Source organism: Salmo salar, chromosome ssa26 (genome assembly GCF_905237065.1).
Source record: "Salmo salar chromosome ssa26, Ssal_v3.1, whole genome shotgun sequence".
Classification (NCBI taxonomy): domain Eukaryota; kingdom Metazoa; phylum Chordata; class Actinopteri; order Salmoniformes; family Salmonidae; genus Salmo; species Salmo salar.
The window spans coordinates 23224338-23243707 of record NC_059467.1 but is presented as its reverse complement, the minus strand read 5'-3'; the positions used below and the strand labels follow the sequence as shown (position 1 = coordinate 23243707).

The following is a 19370-nucleotide window of genomic DNA, read 5'->3' as shown; positions in this document are numbered from 1 at the left end:
GAAAGTACCATACTGTTGCTTATCACTGTCTTCAGTCTTATTTGCATTGCATTGTGGCTATTGCCCATTTATCAAGTCAAGGCTGGGCAACCCTGGATGTGGAATGCAACAGGTTCTGAGGGATTATGATTTAAAATTAAAAAAAACAAACGTGAGTCCACACTATGTCAGTATTGAAAAAGCAGTGATAATCGTATTGTCAATTAAATGAATAACCAGTTGAGTTTAGCCACCAACTAAAACACGAAGGTATTCAGAGGAGCAGGCCTATTTTATTAAGCATTTCATTTACTCCTGGTGAGTAAATGTAACCCATTCATTATTGGAAAAGTAGGCCTATCTCATTTAGGGTAAATACATGTTAACAACTATGTTATTACATGGGGAACAGTCATTACAGTGAGTGTCAGGGTCATCGTGGCATTTTAACATTTAATGTGAAAATTGCAGTAAAATGGAAGAGGGCAATATGTCTACTATAATGTGCAATGACAGTTCTCTAATCAAATGTACTACATAGCATAAATCACAATAACAAATGTGCTAAGTGAAATTGATTATAACACCAATTAGTTCTTCAAATGATCGTCTCAATTCAACTGGACAGACAGGAAAGGAAAGCAAATTGGACTCATCATTCGGTGTCCCTCAACGGAAGACGTATATTCATCATCCATTTGGTTCATGGAGATTGGGCTACCTCTACAGCGCAGGGGACTGGAGCGCATTTCACACATGATTACGTTCATACGTTGACTAATTTCAGTCATCCACTCGGCACTGAATAAACAGCACCGCCCCAATCTCCCCCTGGTTGTTTGTTTTAAGTGAAGAGCGATCCATCGCAGAGCGCCGGGCTCGATTGACACTGTCTGATGATCTGCTACTGCGGCTGGCTCAGAATAACAAGACTGTTCGCTAATACCCGTCTATCGGGGCTTTCGCCAAAACACCGAGCGAATAGGATCTGAAAAAGCCAACAAGGCAAGGAAGAACGCCGCCGAAGTCCGCACCACAGGATGGCTTCGGGAGACCTTTACGAGGTACTGTGAAACCATGTCTAAGCGACATACTCTGTAATATTGACGAATACTGGAATTAGGAAGTAAGGGGAGGTCCTCGTTTATGGTGAAAAAACGAAGTCCTAAACCATTTAACAGGCGAAACTAACCAACCCTCTCGAGAAGATCAGGCTCGTCTTTTTTTCGATGTGCCTCGGCGACTTTTGTATGGGGTGAATTGTATAGAGTTGTGAGCGTTCGAGTAAGCGATACGATCATAAAATATAAACTCCCTATCGGTCGCGCTTGTTGAAAGTCATGATAAAGTAACAAGAGCATTAAACGTACACGGCGAATTGCTCCAGACTGGTGATGGTTAGGAAGGTGCGCATGCCAGAGGATAGGCAATGTATTACTAGCCTAGCAAACATTTAGTGGAGGTGACAACAATGTAGTGGAGAAGCTTCGATGGAGTTATTGTGGTTTAACTAGATGATGCATGTGTCGTGCCAGAATGTGCGCCTCAACAATTCCGGGGCGAAAAGTTTGCTAAATGTTGGGTGATGGATGGATGGAATAGCCTAGAAGGTCTCGATGATTACGCGCACATACGTCAGTTCAACGTCTAGTTTTGATTTAGGCCTAGATTTGGTTGAGTTTTCAACTAACGTGAATTCAACGTAAAATCAATGACATGGTGCAGTTTATGTTGGATTTAGGTTAAAAGTTGGGCGAAAAAAAGATGCCCTTATGTTGATGACTTTTTGCAAATCCAGTTTTCCACGTTGATTTAACGTCATCACATTACTTTTCGGGGGGGGGGTTGAAATTGGAAACAACGTTGATACAACCAGTTTTGGCCCAATGGGGATGGCATGACTTTTATGGTGATAGATTTACAAAGATGTTGGCAGCAATAAATACAGTCTTCCATGCTTGTCTTGTGCTTATTGTAGGCCTATTGTTGACAATGTTGCTGACTCAAACTCTTCTTGATTGGAGGAGTGATGTCATGCGACCATGTTTCAGTTTCTTTTCACGGTGGCCTATACCAGTTGCACTACAAGGTCACTAACTAGTTGCATTGCGTGGTCATCACCAGATAGGTAAATAAGTTGCCTTGCACTTGACCTATTGTGTGGCATGTCACCATCAACTGTTGACCAGCTTGACATTAGTGCTTGTTCTCAGCTGTGAGCTATTTCCTGCGGTTTGTTGTCATAACTAAAATGTGTGCCTTCCTCTGATTTATTGGCTAGGAATTCTCTGTTACATTGTTTCACTATTGCTTTGAGAAATGGTTTAGTCAGTTTAAATGGCTTCTGAAATGATCCCTGTCTGACTGTTTTCCTTAGTGTAGTGATTGATTTAGAATTCTTATTCATTACATTTACATATGAGTCATTTAGCAGACGCTCTTATCCAGAGCAACTTACAGGAGTGAGTGCATACATTTTCATACTGACCCCCTTGGGAATCGAACCCACAACCCTGGCGTAGCAACCGCCATGCTCTACCAATTGAGCCATTAGTAATAACAAGGAATTTTTAGTCATTAGGAATAACATTGTCATAAAGCCTACATTTCCTGTGTTTGCTGACACATTTGGAAAATGTGCGTTTCCACTTTCCACCAAATACTCCTCTTCAGGTGTTTGAATCCATATTCAATCATTTTAATCGTTGCACCGTAAACAGTTGACCTTAAAAAAAACTATGCTGTAATGAGAAATGCACTTAAATGATGGGAGGTCTGTTGCTCTATATAACCTAACAAGCCCTGGTCACATTTCATATGGCATATTAATTGGCTACAACGTAAATGTGCAATTTCTGACCGTCAAAACGGTGGCGATCACTTATTGAAATTGACAGTTAGCACATGTTCCTTCTGGACGTGCCTTTTTTTGCACATAGATCTGTGTATTCCAGTAAGCGAGGTGAGGTGAACTGGTTCAATCACATGTGGTAATACAAGTATGAGAGGAAGACTTCACTATCAATAGTGTCCCTCTGCATGACTCATGAATTGGATTTAGGAAATGTGGGCCTGTAAGTGTGTTAGGTGTGTTTAGGCTACCTAACAAACTGTAGGACTATGATACACTTAGGTGAGAAGAATTAAGAAGCTATGATGTGCCGAAGAGGAATTTGAACTGTAGTTTTTACTTTCCAATTAGGAACTGCAACATCTTGGCCTATACACCCAGTTAAATGACATGCAAGTTGAATCAAAATGATCTGAATCGAATTTGAAACATTGAAGAGCTCAGAATTATTGATATTTCAAGATCATTTCTCAACTTAATTTCACAAAGTTTTCAGAGGAATATCTTTGAAATATCATAGGCCTATAATTGTACAATTATGCTACTTTCTTATGCACCATCACTCAAACATTAATCTCTCTGCTTCTCTTTCTGCTTCTCTCTGTCCCCCCCCCCACACACACACACACACACACACTCTTACACACACACACACACACACATACATACACACACACACACACACACTCATTTTATGTTCTCCCTCTCCTTATCTCATATTGATTGAGATGGTCTGGTCCATTCAAGTGGCCACCTACACTAGATGCCCCAATGTCTCAGAACACCTGCAGTTCTGATAAACCCTCTGTTGTGTGACTGAGCAGCAGTAATCCTATGGATTAGCAATGGATAGGCTATATTTAGGAGTTTGTGTTATGTTATCAAGAAATGCATGATATGATGTAGGGAAATATGAGTATTCTGTTATAGAAATAAATCACATTTGTACGCCTCCAGAAAATGTCATGAAAGTGGTCATGGAGTGAGCTAAATTAGAACCTTTTGATTAGTCAGCAAGTGATTTAAATATTGTTGCACTTGATGAGCTGTCAAGGTGCAGCTGAAGTAATCATCACTTCATTATTCTCTTCATTGAAAATTCAAAAAGTAATCAAGTTGTTAACCATCAACATGCAGCCTTTATCAGCACAAGTGAAAGGCACAAAACAAAAGTAGTTGTAACTGGCCATTGGGAGCAGTGGAGAGAGACTGGAGGAAACGGGTTGACCTCACCGGGGGGAAACATGTGGGCCATGAGGGCAATAAACTATGCACTGCATGGGAGATACACAGCACTTAATGGGTCGCCAAATACACTGAAGCTGTCTGAGACAGTATACTCACAATGTGTTCTTTGAGTCTTCAAGCCCATTGCTTAATTTGAGATTTGGCTTCTTTCATGAATTCGGTGTTCACCAACAAACAGAAATGTCAATTTAATTATAGAAGGACTAAATGAACCCCTATGACACCCTTTAAACTGCAGTACTCAGCCCTGGAAGACCTCAGTGTGTTCCTGCTATGCCCAGGCTCTGGGTACTGTGAACTGGATTCTCAGGATGGGCATCTCCCCCTCCACTGATTCCCTGCCAGCTCATGGTCATGTATCGTGTGTGTTGTTGAACCCCTCTCCAACCCACTCCCCTTGTCTGTTTTACTAACCTGAGGAAGGAGAGTGTTTTTTCTCTCTGAAGTCGGCTTTGATCTGGTTAGTGTGACAGTGCGCGGGGCGGTAAGCATCATAATCGTCTCTTCATGACACCCCTGCTGCTCGCCCATCTTAGGTTGTTAAGTCATACTAATGTGCACAGCACCTCGGGTGGCAGGAGCATTCGTCACTGCTGACGAAACAGCTCCACACCTAAAGAATTTAACATTAAACATTCTCCTGATAGCCTAGTTGGAATGCGGAGGGAATAGAGGAGGTGTGTGTGTGTGTGTGTGTTTCTTTTTTGTTTGTGGTGTTTATGTCCACTTGTATGCAAATGTGCACGTAATCAGTGTTTCTTGGCTTGTGACTCCTATTGAATAGTTGGTGAACAGGCATTCAGAAATAATCCATTTGGAAGTAAGAACCCAGCAGGGTGACATGTCAGGTCCGGCCACTAACAATGGACCTTATGTCAGAGTGAGAAAGAGGATGTTACGGTCTCATCACACCAGCCCAACTGTGTGTGTATGTGCATGCACGGGTGTGTGTGTGAGCTACTGAGATTGAACGTCTGCCCCCTGCTGATTGTCCCCCTTGGGGGTGGTCATTGTCAGAAGGAGCAGACTGGCCAGGGCCACCATGGCGCTGTAAGAAGCAGCTGGCTTCAGGGAATGAGGTGAACACTCTCCACAGCACAAGTCTCTTTAATATATCTCCTCTCTCTGGTAATGAGCAAGCTGGGCACAGACCACCATTCAGGCTCAATATGATACACTGTAGAGTCCATTTGGAAAGTATTCAGACCCCTTCACTATTTCCAGTTTTTGTTACGTTACAGCCTTATTCTAAAATGTATTAAATAAATAAAAATCCTCATCAATCGACACGTACGATTTCCCAGAATGACAAAGCGAAAACAGGTTTAGACATTTTTGCAAATTTATAACAAAAAAAAATATTGATACCTTATTTACATAAGTATTCAGATTCTTTGTTATGAGACTCGAAATTGAGCTCAGGTGCATCCTGTTTCCATTGATCATCCTTCAAATGTTTCTACAACTTGATTGGAGTCCACCTGTGGTAAATTCAATTGATTGGACATGATTTGGAAAGGCACACACCTGTCTGCATAAGGTTCTACAGTTGACAGAGCATGTCAGAGCAAAAAAACAAGCCATGAGGTCGAAAAAATTGTCCGTAGAGCTCCGAGACAGAATTATGTCGAGCCACAGATCTGGGGAAGGGTAACAAAAAATGTTCTGCGGCATTGAAGGTGCTCAAGAACACAGTGGCCTCCATCATTCTTAAATGGAAGAAGTTTGGAACCACCAAGACTATTTCTAGAGCTGGCCGCCCGGACAAACTGAGCAATCGGGGGAGAAGGTCCTTGGTCAGGGAGGTGACCAATAAAAGGCACATGACAGTCTGCTTGGAGTTTGCCAAAAGGCACCTAAAGGACTCTCAGACCATGAGAAACAAGATTTTCTGGTCTGATGAAACCAAGATTGAATTCTTTGGCCTGAATGCCAAGTGTCACATCTGGAGGAAACCAGGCACAGCTCATCACCTGGCCAATACCATCCCTACAGTGAAGCATGGTGATGGCAGCATCATGCTGTGGGAATGTTCTTCAGCGGCAGGGACTGGGAGACTAGTCAGGATCGAGGGAAAGCTGAACGGAGCAAAGTACAAAGAGATTCTTGATGAAAACCTGCTCCAGAGCACTCAGGACCTCAGACTGGGGCAAAGGTTCAGCTTCCAACAGGACAACGACCCTAAGCACACAGCCAAGACAATGCAGGAGTGGCTTCGGGACAAGTCTCTGAATGTCCTTGAGTCGCCCAGCCAGAGCCCAGACTTGAACCTGATTAAACATCTCTGGAGAGACCTGAAAATAGCTCTGCAGAGCTTGAGAGGATCTGCAGAGAAGAATGGGATAAACTCCCCAAATACAGGTGTGCCAAGCTTGTAGCGTCATATCCAAGAATCAAGGCTGTAATTGCTGCCATAGGTTCTTCAACAAAGTACCAAGTAAAGGGTCTGAATGCTTATGTAAATGTCATATTTTTATAAATTTGCCAACATTTAAAAAAATATATATGTTTTTGCTTTGTCATTATGGGGTATGGTGTGTAGATTGGGGGGGATGTTTAATCCATTTTAGAATAAGGCTGTAATGTAACAAATTGTGGGAAAAATGGGGTCTGAATACTTTCTGAATGCACTGCAACTGTTATACACAGGCCAGCATAGTATCAATGTGGAGCGACTCTGTATTCATGTCCCTGTTGCTCATCCCATCACTGTCTGGTAATGGGCAGATGGCCATTTGGGCTCAGTGTCCTACTATGTGTTAATGGGCTTGCTGGGAGGCAGACGACCATTCCGGCTTGCTGTGTGTGTGTGTGTGTGTGTGTGTGTGTGTGTGTGTGTGTGTGTGTGTGTGTGTGTGTGTGTGTGTGTGTGTGTGTGTGTGTGTGTGTGTGTGTGTGTGTGTGTGTGTGTGTGTGTGTGTGTGTGTGTGTTACACAGAGGTGTATGTCGTGTGGAGCTCTGCGCTGCTCGTTCTCTCCTGTGTGGGAGCAAATCACTACTTTTTGTTACTCCTTTTTTCTTTTAAAAAGGCATTTCATTAAACTCTCCTCTGTACACACACACACACACACACGCTGCCCCTCCCACCTTCGATGCGAGGGCTAAGTCAAGCTCCATTGAAGTAATGTGGGTGTGAGGATGTTTTCTAAAGGAAAGGAGAAAATCATTTGAACTGGAGACAGGCAGCTACATAGCTAGTGGGGAGGGTAAAGTATAGTAGCCAGACTGATGTCTGCATACTCTTTAGTGTGGGAGTCTGCTTGTCTTCCCACAGCATGTCATCCGCAGCATGGTGTATGAGACAACTAAACACCAAGGAAATGCTGGGGCTAAATGTCAGGGCACTTCTATCTGGTACAAGGTTAACTGCTGAACAAAAACAACTCTTGGCAAGATGTGAGGTTGTGTGATGAATGGAGGTCTGGATCAAGAAATGGATTGCAGTGTAAAACAGACTCTGTTCTCTATAAAATGCCCCCTTTCCAATACTAATTTGGTTTCTATCTTTGTTGTACTGTCAGAGAACAACCTAGGTCAACAGTTCACGTTAGTAGCTGACAATCAGTGTACTGTATATTCATTTGCGAACTAAGAGGCCATCACAGATTATTGAAAGAGGACATCATAGATATGGAGTTGTAATAACACCCTTGAGTTCTACAGTGTGGCTTCCTAAATGTGATAATACAGATAGCTTTTCTGCAGCATGTAATGATGGTTATTGGAAGAAAGCATGAATGTCTACAGAGAACCTCAGTGAGGTCCCTGAAGCATCAAGGTCTCCTGCTAGTTTCTCCAGTGCCATTGTCAACTGCCTCCATGAGAACAGGAGATCTAGGGGGAAGGTCCCTCCTGAGATGATGTGGTGGAGGGTGTGAGAGAGCTGCTGACAACCAATTGGGGGTGGACATGCAACAGGCAAACAGGAGAACACCTGTACCACACGCACATCTATACACACATGAACATACTCCGAAAACAGAATGTTATACAGAATAATATAGACCACTGAAAGGGTCATGACCCATGACCCAGAGAACATAACCTTTATTATGCATCTGGATGTCTGTGTGTAGAATGGAGAAAGCTCCCCATTGACTATTTGTATTCTGTGGTCATTCATAATGGCTCTGTCAAATGTCATGCTCAACGTGTGTGTGACCATGAATATCCACAGTCATGTTTAAGGGTTCTGCATGATAGCAGCCTACATGTCAGCCTATGGGTTCTTATCTCCTTCCCACAGTAGACGGGGTCCTACTGTATCTCCCACCAGCAGCACGTTACAAATGTACTTTTAGGAATCAACTATCCCCGGAAGCCGAGAGACATACGCTACATGACGTATCCACAAAAATATGTGGACACCTGCTTGTTGGACATCTCATTCCAGAATTATGGGCATTAACATGGAGTTGGTCCCTCCTTTGCTGCTATAATAGCCTCCACTCTTCTGGGAAGGCTTTCCACTAGATGTTGGAACATTGCTGCAGGGACTTGCTTCCATTCACCCACGAGCATTAGTGAGGCCAGGCACAGATGTTGGGCGATTAGGCCTGACTCGCAGTCGGCGTTTCAATTCATCCCAAATGTGTTCGATGGGGTTGAGGTCAGGGCTCTGTTCAGGCCAGTCAAGTTCTTCCACACTGATCTCGAGAAATCATTTCTGTATGGACCTCGCTTTGTACACGTGGGCATTGTCATGCTGAAACAGGAAAGGGCCTTCCCAAAACTGTTGCTACAAAGCAACCATTGTATGCTGTAGCGTTAAGATTTCCCTTCACTAGAACTAAGGGGCCTAGCCCGAACCATGAAAAACACCCCCACTGAGGACAGACAATTTTTGCGAGCTGTGTGCTCCGGCACTCGCCAGTCATGCTCTGTGAGCTTGTGTGGCCTACCACTTCATGGCTGAGCCGTTGTTGCTCTTAAACATTTTCCTTTCACAATAACAGCACTTACAGTTGACTGGGGCAGCTCTAGCAGGGCAGAAATTTGACAAACTGACTTGTTGGGAAAGGTCGCATCCTATGACAGTGCCACATTGAAAGTCACTGAGCTCTTCAAGGCCATTCTTCTGCCAATGTTTATCAATGCAGATTGCATGGCTGTATGCTAGATTTTATACACCTCCCAACAATGGGTGTGGCTGAAATAGCCAAATCCACTCATTTGAAGAGGTGTCTGCATACATTTGCATATGTCTAAGTAATTCATGAAGTTCGAATATACAGTGTCTTTATCTGTGCTAGAATAGTCTGAGATGTTAGAGTAAAACTTATTTTTGAATGGAGATGGGATATGCTGGCCTGAGGTTCCCAGCTCTCTTGAGTTGGTACTGTAGGCCGGCTTGAGTAGTGTTAATATAGAGTTTAGGAAGAAGAAGTGCTTTGTGCTTCTGTCTGCAGCTTATACTGTAAGTGTCTATATGGCAAAACCAAATGATTTGGTCAGCTTTGAAGCAGATTCTTCCACTTCAGAGATCCTTCAGTTTAGTCAGGGCTGGCTGGCTGGCTGGCTGGCTGGCTTATTCCACTGACATCTACTCTTTGTCAGTACATTTGCTTTCCTGTGCCAGTTCTTCTGTGTTGGAGCCAGGATGGAATTGCTTCTATTGTTGGTCTTTCTGTTTGTGTGTGTGTGCTGTTCTTATTGAGTCTGTTTGTGTCAGTCTACACTTTAAGGTTTGTGATTTGTATTATTTGTGTATTCCAGATATAGTCGCTGAACATTGAACGCTTCCTTGTTGGTAATGGACTTGCCAAACATTGTCTCCATCATTACCAGCTCTCCTGAGTCTAATTATTGTGCATTTGAGAATATGTCAAAAACACCCTGCCTGTCTGTTACACAATGGACAAACTAGACTTTAGTGTAGGCACTATAATCACCAATTTCATTTCATGTTTCTAAAACAATGAAATCTCTCAAGTGAATGAGAAAGTGCCCATTGCTTTCAGACAGCAGTTTGGAGTCACGCTTCTCACTTGTTTATAGGCACAACATGGCTTTCACCTCTCTAAGTAATTATTAAATAGTTTGACAACCCTGTTTGTAAGCTTTCAAATGATATAAAACCCAACTGTTTATCTTTTTTCAGTGATGAAACATGGATGTCTCATGGTAGGCTGGGTATGCAAAAGGAGTCAACTTTGAGCACCTTTATCTCCTGAATGTTTTGGCAATTATGTCAAGCAAGTCACTTTCTGACCACTTCTACCATGGGCAAACATGCATGGAAGGTTTCGTTCAATTCAAAAGGGGGGCAGTCAGAAAGTGATTGAATTCATATAGAACTACCCTTATGCCAAAATACTCAGTCTGTCAGCTCCACATTTTACATGATTGAAGTTAGAAAGCTTGAAATGTACCACTCTGACTTGCTGATCAATCCTATATCATCATCCACAGAACAGATATCTGGTTCACCTGTAATGGTGTGATCACAGTGCTGCTCCCATTGTTCCTCTCCTACATCTCCCATAACAGCTCTCTCCAATGCATGATGAGAGCTTGCCTATCAGCACAGCAATTCCAGAACAGAATCACTGCTTATGCTAACATTACAGAGGAGAGATTCAAAGTGGAGCTCTAACCTGGTCAGACTTTATTTACATCCCTATTACACATGCTTACTAGAGAATGTCATGGTGACAGGTGGTATTTTTTTATCTGATTTGAAATCATTACAAATGGTATCGTGTGCAAATGTATGAATGAATCACCAAGGAACTGATATAGGTATTTATTAGGTAAGGATAATGTCATTGAATTGTGATCATGTCATTTGAAATTCTGACTCTCTTTCTTGATTTTCTCCCTCTAGGTGGAGCGGATCATGGACAAGCGGCGCAACAAGAAGGGCAAGTGGGAGTACCTGATCCGGTGGAAGGGTTACGGCAGCAAGGAGGACACCTGGGAGCCCGAGCACCACCTGCTGCACTGTGAGGAGTTCATCGACGGCCTGCATCTGCACACCCAACACAAACAACCCAAACCCTCCAAGCTGCCCCCCGGGACGGCAGGGGGACCATGGAGGCCGGGAGGGCCCCCAGGGGGGGTTGGACCACACCTCCTATCCGCCCGTCCTCCAGCCCCAGACACCCCGAGAGCACGAGCAGAGGCACGTAAGAATAAAAGGACTAGTGTTAGTCCAGGGGCCGGGGTTAATCCTGGGGCAGGGGTAAGGGAGGGCATGGGTTTGGGGGTTGGTACTGGAGCTTCTCAGAAGCAGAAGAAGGTGAGCGGAGGAGGAGGGGGGGGGAAGCATGTCTCTCCACACAGGATGACCAAAGCTATGCCGTACAAGGCTTCTCCGGGGGGACTGCAGTTTGTGCCCCCGGTAAGGGCCCCTCATAACGGACTACAGAACGGGACACACAGACTGACCCATGACACGGAGAGGGTGATGGTGGGCGTGGAGACCCCCGGGACACCACTGGTCAATGAACTAGGTAAGTGACGCGCTCTGGATGGTGTGTGTGTATATATATATATATATATATATATATATATATATATATATATATATATTATACCTTTCTTTTTATTATAGATAGTTGGACCATGAGTTTGTCCTGGCTAAGTGACCTGGCCAGAAAATATTCAGGCCCCTAGCTATTGATTGAATGAACATGTGCAGTGAACTCTAGGATTTGTAGTAGGATTGATAGACAGAGGGATAGACGGAACATTTACATCACAGCTTGAGGTGATGCTGGTTTGTTCAGTCAGCTTGCTATCTTGCCAATATGCCAGCCAGTTAGCTTACATAGTAGCCCAGTGGAAATGACATTGTTATATTGTTGTTGTCAGTTTCGTTTTCACTCAATTCTGATTGAATGTAGTTTTGTTCTCTATTGAATTACAGTGATTCCAGCGGGATGGGAATATTCATTTGAAATGGAAATGCGTTGTGTCCTGGACAGTTAGCTACATGCCATAGTGGATTTGGTAAACCAGGTTGTATCTCTGCATTGTAGCAGATGTAGATGAGAGCCAGAGGATGCCTCTGTGACCTATAGTTGAATACATGCTCTGTGAGGTCCTTCTGGTTCAGGATCGTACTACTGAGAGTGGTGATAAGGAAATTCAGTGGTGAATTTCACTCCCGGGTCACAGTCCAAGACTAGCCTCATTGAGTTAAAGATTATATTTATAAAGTCCTTTCCACCTCTGCCAGGGTCAAATCAGAATTTGTGGGGACTGTTTGTCATCACGTTGATAGTTAGATTCTTCTACATTTGTCTCGATAGACTGGATGTTTGTCAGTGGTAGTATTTTGCACTCTTCTTATGTTTTTGTTTTAGTCCAATCTCATACCCAATCAAATCAGTGCCATGTGGCAGGTTTAACACATTACAGCATACTGATGATATACTGAAGGAAGTTAATGGCCACATTACCACAATGTGTTACACTTTACAGCTTGAAACGCAATACTATTGTACACCTCATATTTATGTTAGGTGTGAATCATGTTCTGTAATGCATTTTATTGTTACTGTTAGTTCTCTATTAGCACTGAGGATCAGCTGGAGCCCTAGGCCACAGTAGAGCTGTGAAGATGATGTTGAATAATGTTTGGTTATCTGACTAGAACAAGACATGGAAAGTCACTGCATTTATTTGTGTCAAACTACGAAGAAAAGCCAAAAGCAGGCATGCTTGTATTACACTTGCACAGTGATTTTTGCAGGGAACATATTTGTCTCAAACCCTTGTAAAAAGCATAAACAATCTGTGCGTTTCCACAGACACCCTTTGTGTGTTTCCACAGACAATTATTGTTTTCCTGTCCAGAGTCAGTAGACCCCAGCTGAAAGACATCAATGGGCTCATAACTAGCTACCTTTGCTTTGCAGCTGAAAGGCACAGCAATGGGCTCATGAATGTGACCTGTTTCAGGAAGCTAGGCTTATGTCGTACATCACTACTTCACAGGAGAGGCATTTGAACGTAATCGTTTTATTTTTATAAAAATGTGTTTTTGGGCAGAAATGCCTTCTGGAATATGTGAACTTTCATGTGTCTTAATAACAAACTTGTATGCCGTCTGTAAATAGAAATACAATAGTTAAATTACGAGCCTAGTTGGTTTAGCCACGGAAAAAGACAGGAACCTTCCCGCTAGCCATGATTGGCTGAGATAATTGCTGGGCTGGACTTGCTGAGAGATCAGTTTGGATTGGTCTGCCTTGTAGCATGCTTCTGTCAATAACAAAAGCCTTCCTACTGTGGATTTTTTGAAAGATTTAATGTTAAACATGGAGAACTGCAAAAGTGTTGCTACTGCTCGAAACAACATTGCTTCCCTGAATTTAGCAGGTGCTATCGACAAAGTGGGAAAAGGTTGTGGACTACTTTCTGCACACGGTCAGTGTGAACTGGAGTGACTTGACACAACGCAGGCCAAACAAGTTGTACAAACAAAACAGAAACACAGGACGTCTTATTTAGTCAGCTAAAGGGGTTCCAGGCTGCTTTGAAGCATCCATCCATGTTTACGGGTAAGAGTCTAGCTACATTTTCAGATATTATACATTTCTAATTTTGTCAGAAAGTTGTTTTCATTGCAAGTTAAAGTGTACTGTTAGCTAGCAAACATTAGCTTGCTGGCTCGCTAGCTACTGTTGCGTGTGATTTGTGTAGTAATATTATTTGTATCTCAGAAAGCCTTTTGCATTGCTAGTTATAGCCTAATGTTAGCTAAATAGCTACCAATGAATCTAGTTGCTTAGCTTTAGCTACCTGCAGAAACATACTACAGCATTTCATGCAAGGTGGCTAGCTATGACAATCAGTTTGTATTGCTAGTAGTATGGGTTGGGGACTATGATTAATTGTTTACCTAGCTAGCTACATGTCTAAACAAAAGACTCCAATTCGCCAGATTACATGACCCATCAAGTTAGCCAGGTGTGTCTGGGGGTGAATACGGCCATCTATTGTATTTCATGAACATGTGTACATTTCCAGACAATAGTGAACCATCCACTTAGCTAGATGTGGCTGAGGGGTGGTTATAGAATTTCTTTCACATGACCCATCAATTTAGACAAGTGTGTCTCGGTAAGCATCATCTAATAATTCTAACATATTTGTACAACATTTTTATCTGAACACTTTCTATTGTGATATTGCTATTATGGAAATATACAAGTAACCATTTCACTGTACCGTTTACAACTTTTGTATCCTGTGCATGTGACAAACAAACGTTGATTTTGTTTGATATAGTCTGTGTTTACCAGAGACGGTAACGTGAACAACAACATTACCTGCACCAAAGGCAGATTAGTATACAGGCAAAGGACTACATAGTGTATTGTTAACTGGAGTTTTTCCTTATTGTAAGCTACTACATTCACCACTTTTAGTCTTGAAGTCTTTGGTTGTTTACTACAATACCTTACTCACTCTGTTTAGCACATGGCCTCGCATGTGAATCCCTAAATAGATGGGTGGGGCTAAAGCTTAAGAGGGTGTGAACGATGATGAATAGGTATAGACAAGGAAGAGCTCTGCAGTAGGTGTACCAAATCATTCAAGGGCCATTTCCTCAAAAGTGGGGTTACAAGTTTATCAACTTTCAAAGCAGAATAACTTTTCCATTGTTCCTCAACTGCAGTGTGTGACATACCATTTTGTAGCTCTGAATCACTACTTTTGTCCAATGTAAAAAACACAATTTCACATTTTTCAACAAAAGACCGAATCCAGGTGGTCGGTCACAAATTAGCTACAGTCCCTTATGCTTTGCATTATCGTCTCTACCTCTATCATGAAAGCAGGACAGGGTTGAGGTTTTAATGTCATCAATCTATATACATCCACTATACGGATTCATTAGTGTCACTTTGCCTTCATAGAAACATTTGCCTCAATATGGTCCCATCGCAACGAGTGTTATTGGTTGGGTGATAACATTGTGACCTACGATGTCTAATGTCACGAGATGACAGAGGAGAAATGTATGTCACGCTTACAGCTAGCCTTGGATTGTAACATCTGGCTGGGGTCCGGGGACTCTGAAAGGCCTACCTACCCCTGAGGGATCAAACCAAGGTTTGGACACGGTTTTCCAGCATCAGATCATAGAATACTTGTGCTGAAACATTTGTTGTGATAAAATATATTTGTAGGAATAGAAGAAATGGCCATTGTAGTTGGTAATGTCTCAATGGGTCAAGTTCGGTTTTCCTTGGTCAGTAGCTGAATGTTGGTCCCTGTTTGGTCTTCTGTTCTCAGCAGTGCTCAGTAACTGTTCTATGTTGACCTGTAAACAAAATGAGTCACTTTGTCTCTCTGAGGATCCTAGTCTTGCATTTGAATGTTGTCACAGCCAGCCATAGTTTACCCCAGACTGGGGCATTGGTGTGAATCCATTCTCTGTGCTCATTTGCAGTCATGCTACTTTCATTGTCTTAGAAACAAATAGAATCAAGATGGGGTCTGATTCAAAAGTTATGATACGTTGACAGGAGCAGCATGCAAAATGAGGATGATGTTTCCTGATAAAAATGTATATAGCCTTCTCACTCTTTCAAGGGAGTGAAGAGTGAATAGACAACTATTGACATGCAAACAGAGCAATATAGTTGACCAAGTTTTTTTTAAATTCGATATCAGAAATGCACATCCCAGCTCTACAGAAGTTGTTAAAATATTATTTGCATGTCTATTGTGTCACTAGCTGAGCTGGCACTTGCAGTACTACTGTGTGCACAAAAGCTGTCTCTGAATAAGTCTTCCAGTGAAGAGGCTGAAGTACACTCCTTGAGATGCACCATGTCGTTTTCCAGGAAAGTCTCTCTAAAGTAGGGTGCACTGCTCTGGATCCTCAGCTCATCATGCACTCTGCCCATCATGCACTCTGCCCATCATGCACTCTGCCCATCATTCACTCTGCCCATCATTCACTCTGCCCATCATTCACTCTGCCCATCATGCACTCTGCTCCATATGTTCCAACAGGCTCCACACTCTCCAACGGTGAGGGGAATCTGCACAGCTCTGTGAAGAGGAAGCTTGGAGAGGACAAAGGCTACGTGTTCCACAAGCGGCTGAGGTACAACGTGCGGCAGAACGAGACCAACTGTCGATTCCGTGACATTGTCGTCAGGAAGGAGGAGGGCTTCACGCACGTGCTGCTCTCCAGCCAGACGTCTGACAACAACGCACTAACACCAGAGGTAAGGGATACGATACACACACACTCATGAATGCACGCACACACACACCAACAATGCACTAACACCATCGGTAAAAGCTTTGACACACAGAAATTAGACTCAAGCTGTGCATTACCTTTTTGAATAATTCAGTACCTAGTGTTTTTTTTCCCATGTATGTACTGGAGCACTACATAATGTATATGTCACTATGCATTGCCTCACATTTTTAAATGAGTAACAATGTGACTCGACTGAATTACGGCCCATCGTAGACTATTGTTTGATGTGATTTCTAAGGATATCTCAATAGGAAGATTATGACAGAGAAATTAATACCTCTCCGATAGTGTTACATTTTGATGCCAAAAGCCTTTTATTGCCTTGACATAAAACTCAGCATAGAAGCGTTTTTTTCTCTATTTTTGTTACGCAATGAGAATGGGAATGGATTGTCTTTGTGTAAAATATGACTATTGTCAAAGTATGCCTTCACAGTGGTTCTCAGCAGTACTTTCTTCACTTCAAACAACTGTACTGAGCGATTCACAAGCCTGTCCATTGCGTCGAGTTAGCGATGGTGAATTATTTTTGAGAGTCTCGATACGGGAGAAAACCCACTGCCTCTCAAATGACACTGGTTCCCAGTTATCAGCGGGTCCTTAACCCGTCCATTACCACTGCTGAAAAGTTGGTATTAATTGGCCAATTAGTTCCTCTACTGCTCTGACTGTCCACGGTACTGGAGGCTTTGTCCTGTCTAACACACATGGCTGTAACAACTAGGGCTGATGTTTGTTCAATTTACTTTTTCGCACCCTCAAAAGAGCTTATGTCATTGGCGACTGTTACTGTAGAAAACTGCCATGAGCTACTGGAGAAGCTTTAGTGATATGTAAGATTCCCTTGCACAAAATCCTTCTGCTTAAGTGTAGAATAAGGCTTACTTATCCACTCTCAAGTGCTATATTTCCATACTGCTCTTCTATGATATATTCCATAGATTTCTGAGCTGAGTGGCCCTCTTTTATAAAATCGTCTCTTGGGAGATGTGTATCTGTCTGTGTGTGTTTGACTGACAGCTGTTTGCTTATTTCCCCAGGCATCAAGTTATTAATGGGGCGGCAGGTAGCTTAGTGGTTAGAGCGTTGGACTAGTAACCGATAGGTTGCAAGATCAAATCCCCGAGCTGACAAGGTAAAAATCTGTCGTTCTGCCCCTGAACAAGGCACTTAACCCACTGTTCCTAGGCCGTCATTGAAAATAATAATTTGTTCTTAACTGACTTGCCTAGTTAAATAAAGTAAAATAAAAAGCAGTTGTATGCTGTCATGTATGAGTCTATGACACGTCCCTGTGTGTCCCAGTAGGCCATGACATAATTATGTTTGTATTGTAAATCAAATGTTATTGGTCACATGCAGATGTTACTTAGCGGCAGCGGTCTCACTCTTACCACCTCTCCTCTCCTCCATGTTAATGTGCTCGCTCCCTCAATCACTCTCTTACCCTCTTTCCACCTTTGGACACTTTCTTTCCTTTTACCAAGCCTGTAGATGACCATTACCCTATATATGGAAATGCATATTTAACTGGCTCTGGAGTGTGCTTGACGTAATCTTATACAAGGTCATATGCAACCCAGTATTTTTCATGGAACATTTGCCCTCTGCTGTATGTTCCTCCAGTTATGCCAGATAAATTAGGGATAATTGGGGGTGAAAACATTCAGTCTGGGGAATCACTCATGCTTTGTCTTTTTTTTCTTCATATTATGTCTATATCTGATAAGCTACACAGGAAAGGGCAAAAAATTGCCCATATTAATATATTTAGCCTGAGAAATAAGGTTTATGAAATCAATAACTTGCTAAAATCAATTAACATTCAAACAGTGCCTTCAGAAAGTAATCACACCCCTTAACTTTTTCCAAATGTTGTTGTTACAGCCTGAATTTAAAATGGATTATATTGAGATTTTTTGGTCACTGGCCTACACACAATACCCCATAATGTCAATTTGGATATATGTTGAATAAGTCTGGCTGCACATCTGATTTGGCAAACTTACTGTAAATTGAGAAATTATGTGACTAAACTGAACAAAAATAAGAATAAATTGTATTATGAAACCAAGATAAAGTATGATGGATACAAGGTTTGAATACTTTAAATGAAATTATGGGCAGAAAGACTAATTCAACTCAATCTTTCATTGAATCAAATGCCTCGTTTGTCACACAACCTTTTGATGTTGCCAATTACTTTAAGGTAGAGTGGCCAGATGGAAGCCACTCCTCAGTAAAAGGCACGACAGCCTGCTTGGAGTTTGCCAAGAGGCATCAGAAGGACATGAGAAACAAGATTCTCTGGTCTGATGTTACCAAGATTTAACTCTTTGGCCTGAATGCCAAGCGTCACATCTGGAGGAAACCTGGCACCATCCCTACGGTGAAGCATGGGTGGCAGCATCATGCTGCGGGGATGTTTTTCAGGGACTGGGAGACTAGTCAGGATCGAGGGAAAGATGAACGGAGCAAAGACCAGAGAGATCCTTGATGGAAACCTGCTCCAGAGCACTTAGGACCTCAGACTGGGGCAAAGGTTCACCTTCCAACAGGACAACGATCCTGAGTACACAGCCAAGACAACGCAGGAGTGACTTCGGGGCAAGTCTCTGAATGTCCTTGAGTGGCCCAGCCAAAGCCCAGACTTGAACTCGATCGAACATCTCTGGAGGGACCTGAAAATAGCTGTGCAGCGATGCTACGCATCCTACCTGACAGAGCTTGAAAGGAGCTGCAGACTAGAATGGGAGAAACTCCCCAAATATACACTACCATTCAAAAGTTTGGGGTCACTTAGAAATGTCATTATTTTTTAAAGAATATCACTTTTTTTTGTCCATTGAAATAACATTAAATTGATCAGAAATACAGTGTAGATATTGTTAATGTTGTAAATGACTATTGCGACTAATGATGTCGCTCTTGCTGTTGGTGATTTTCTGATCCACCTCTATGCAGACGACACTATTCTGTATACTTCTGGCCCTTCTTTGGACACTGTGTTAACAAACCTCCAGACGAGCTTCAATGCCATACAACTCTCCTTCCGT

General features: G+C 42.5%; 1 protein-coding gene across 1 annotated transcript in view; it reads left to right on the top strand.

Annotated features, from left to right (window-relative positions):
• Positions 1 to 754: 754 nt before the first annotated feature.
• Positions 755 to 19370, top strand: part of LOC106587457 (chromodomain Y like 2) — a 35551-nt gene continuing 16935 nt past the window's right edge. Inside the window, exons 1-3 of the mRNA XM_014175860.2 lie at positions 755 to 1043; positions 10906 to 11533; positions 16056 to 16273. Of these exons, the coding sequence (XP_014031335.1) occupies positions 1020 to 1043; positions 10906 to 11533; positions 16056 to 16273 (870 nt within the window). The 5' untranslated portion in view covers positions 755 to 1019. The remainder of the gene's footprint in view (positions 1044 to 10905; positions 11534 to 16055; positions 16274 to 19370) is intronic.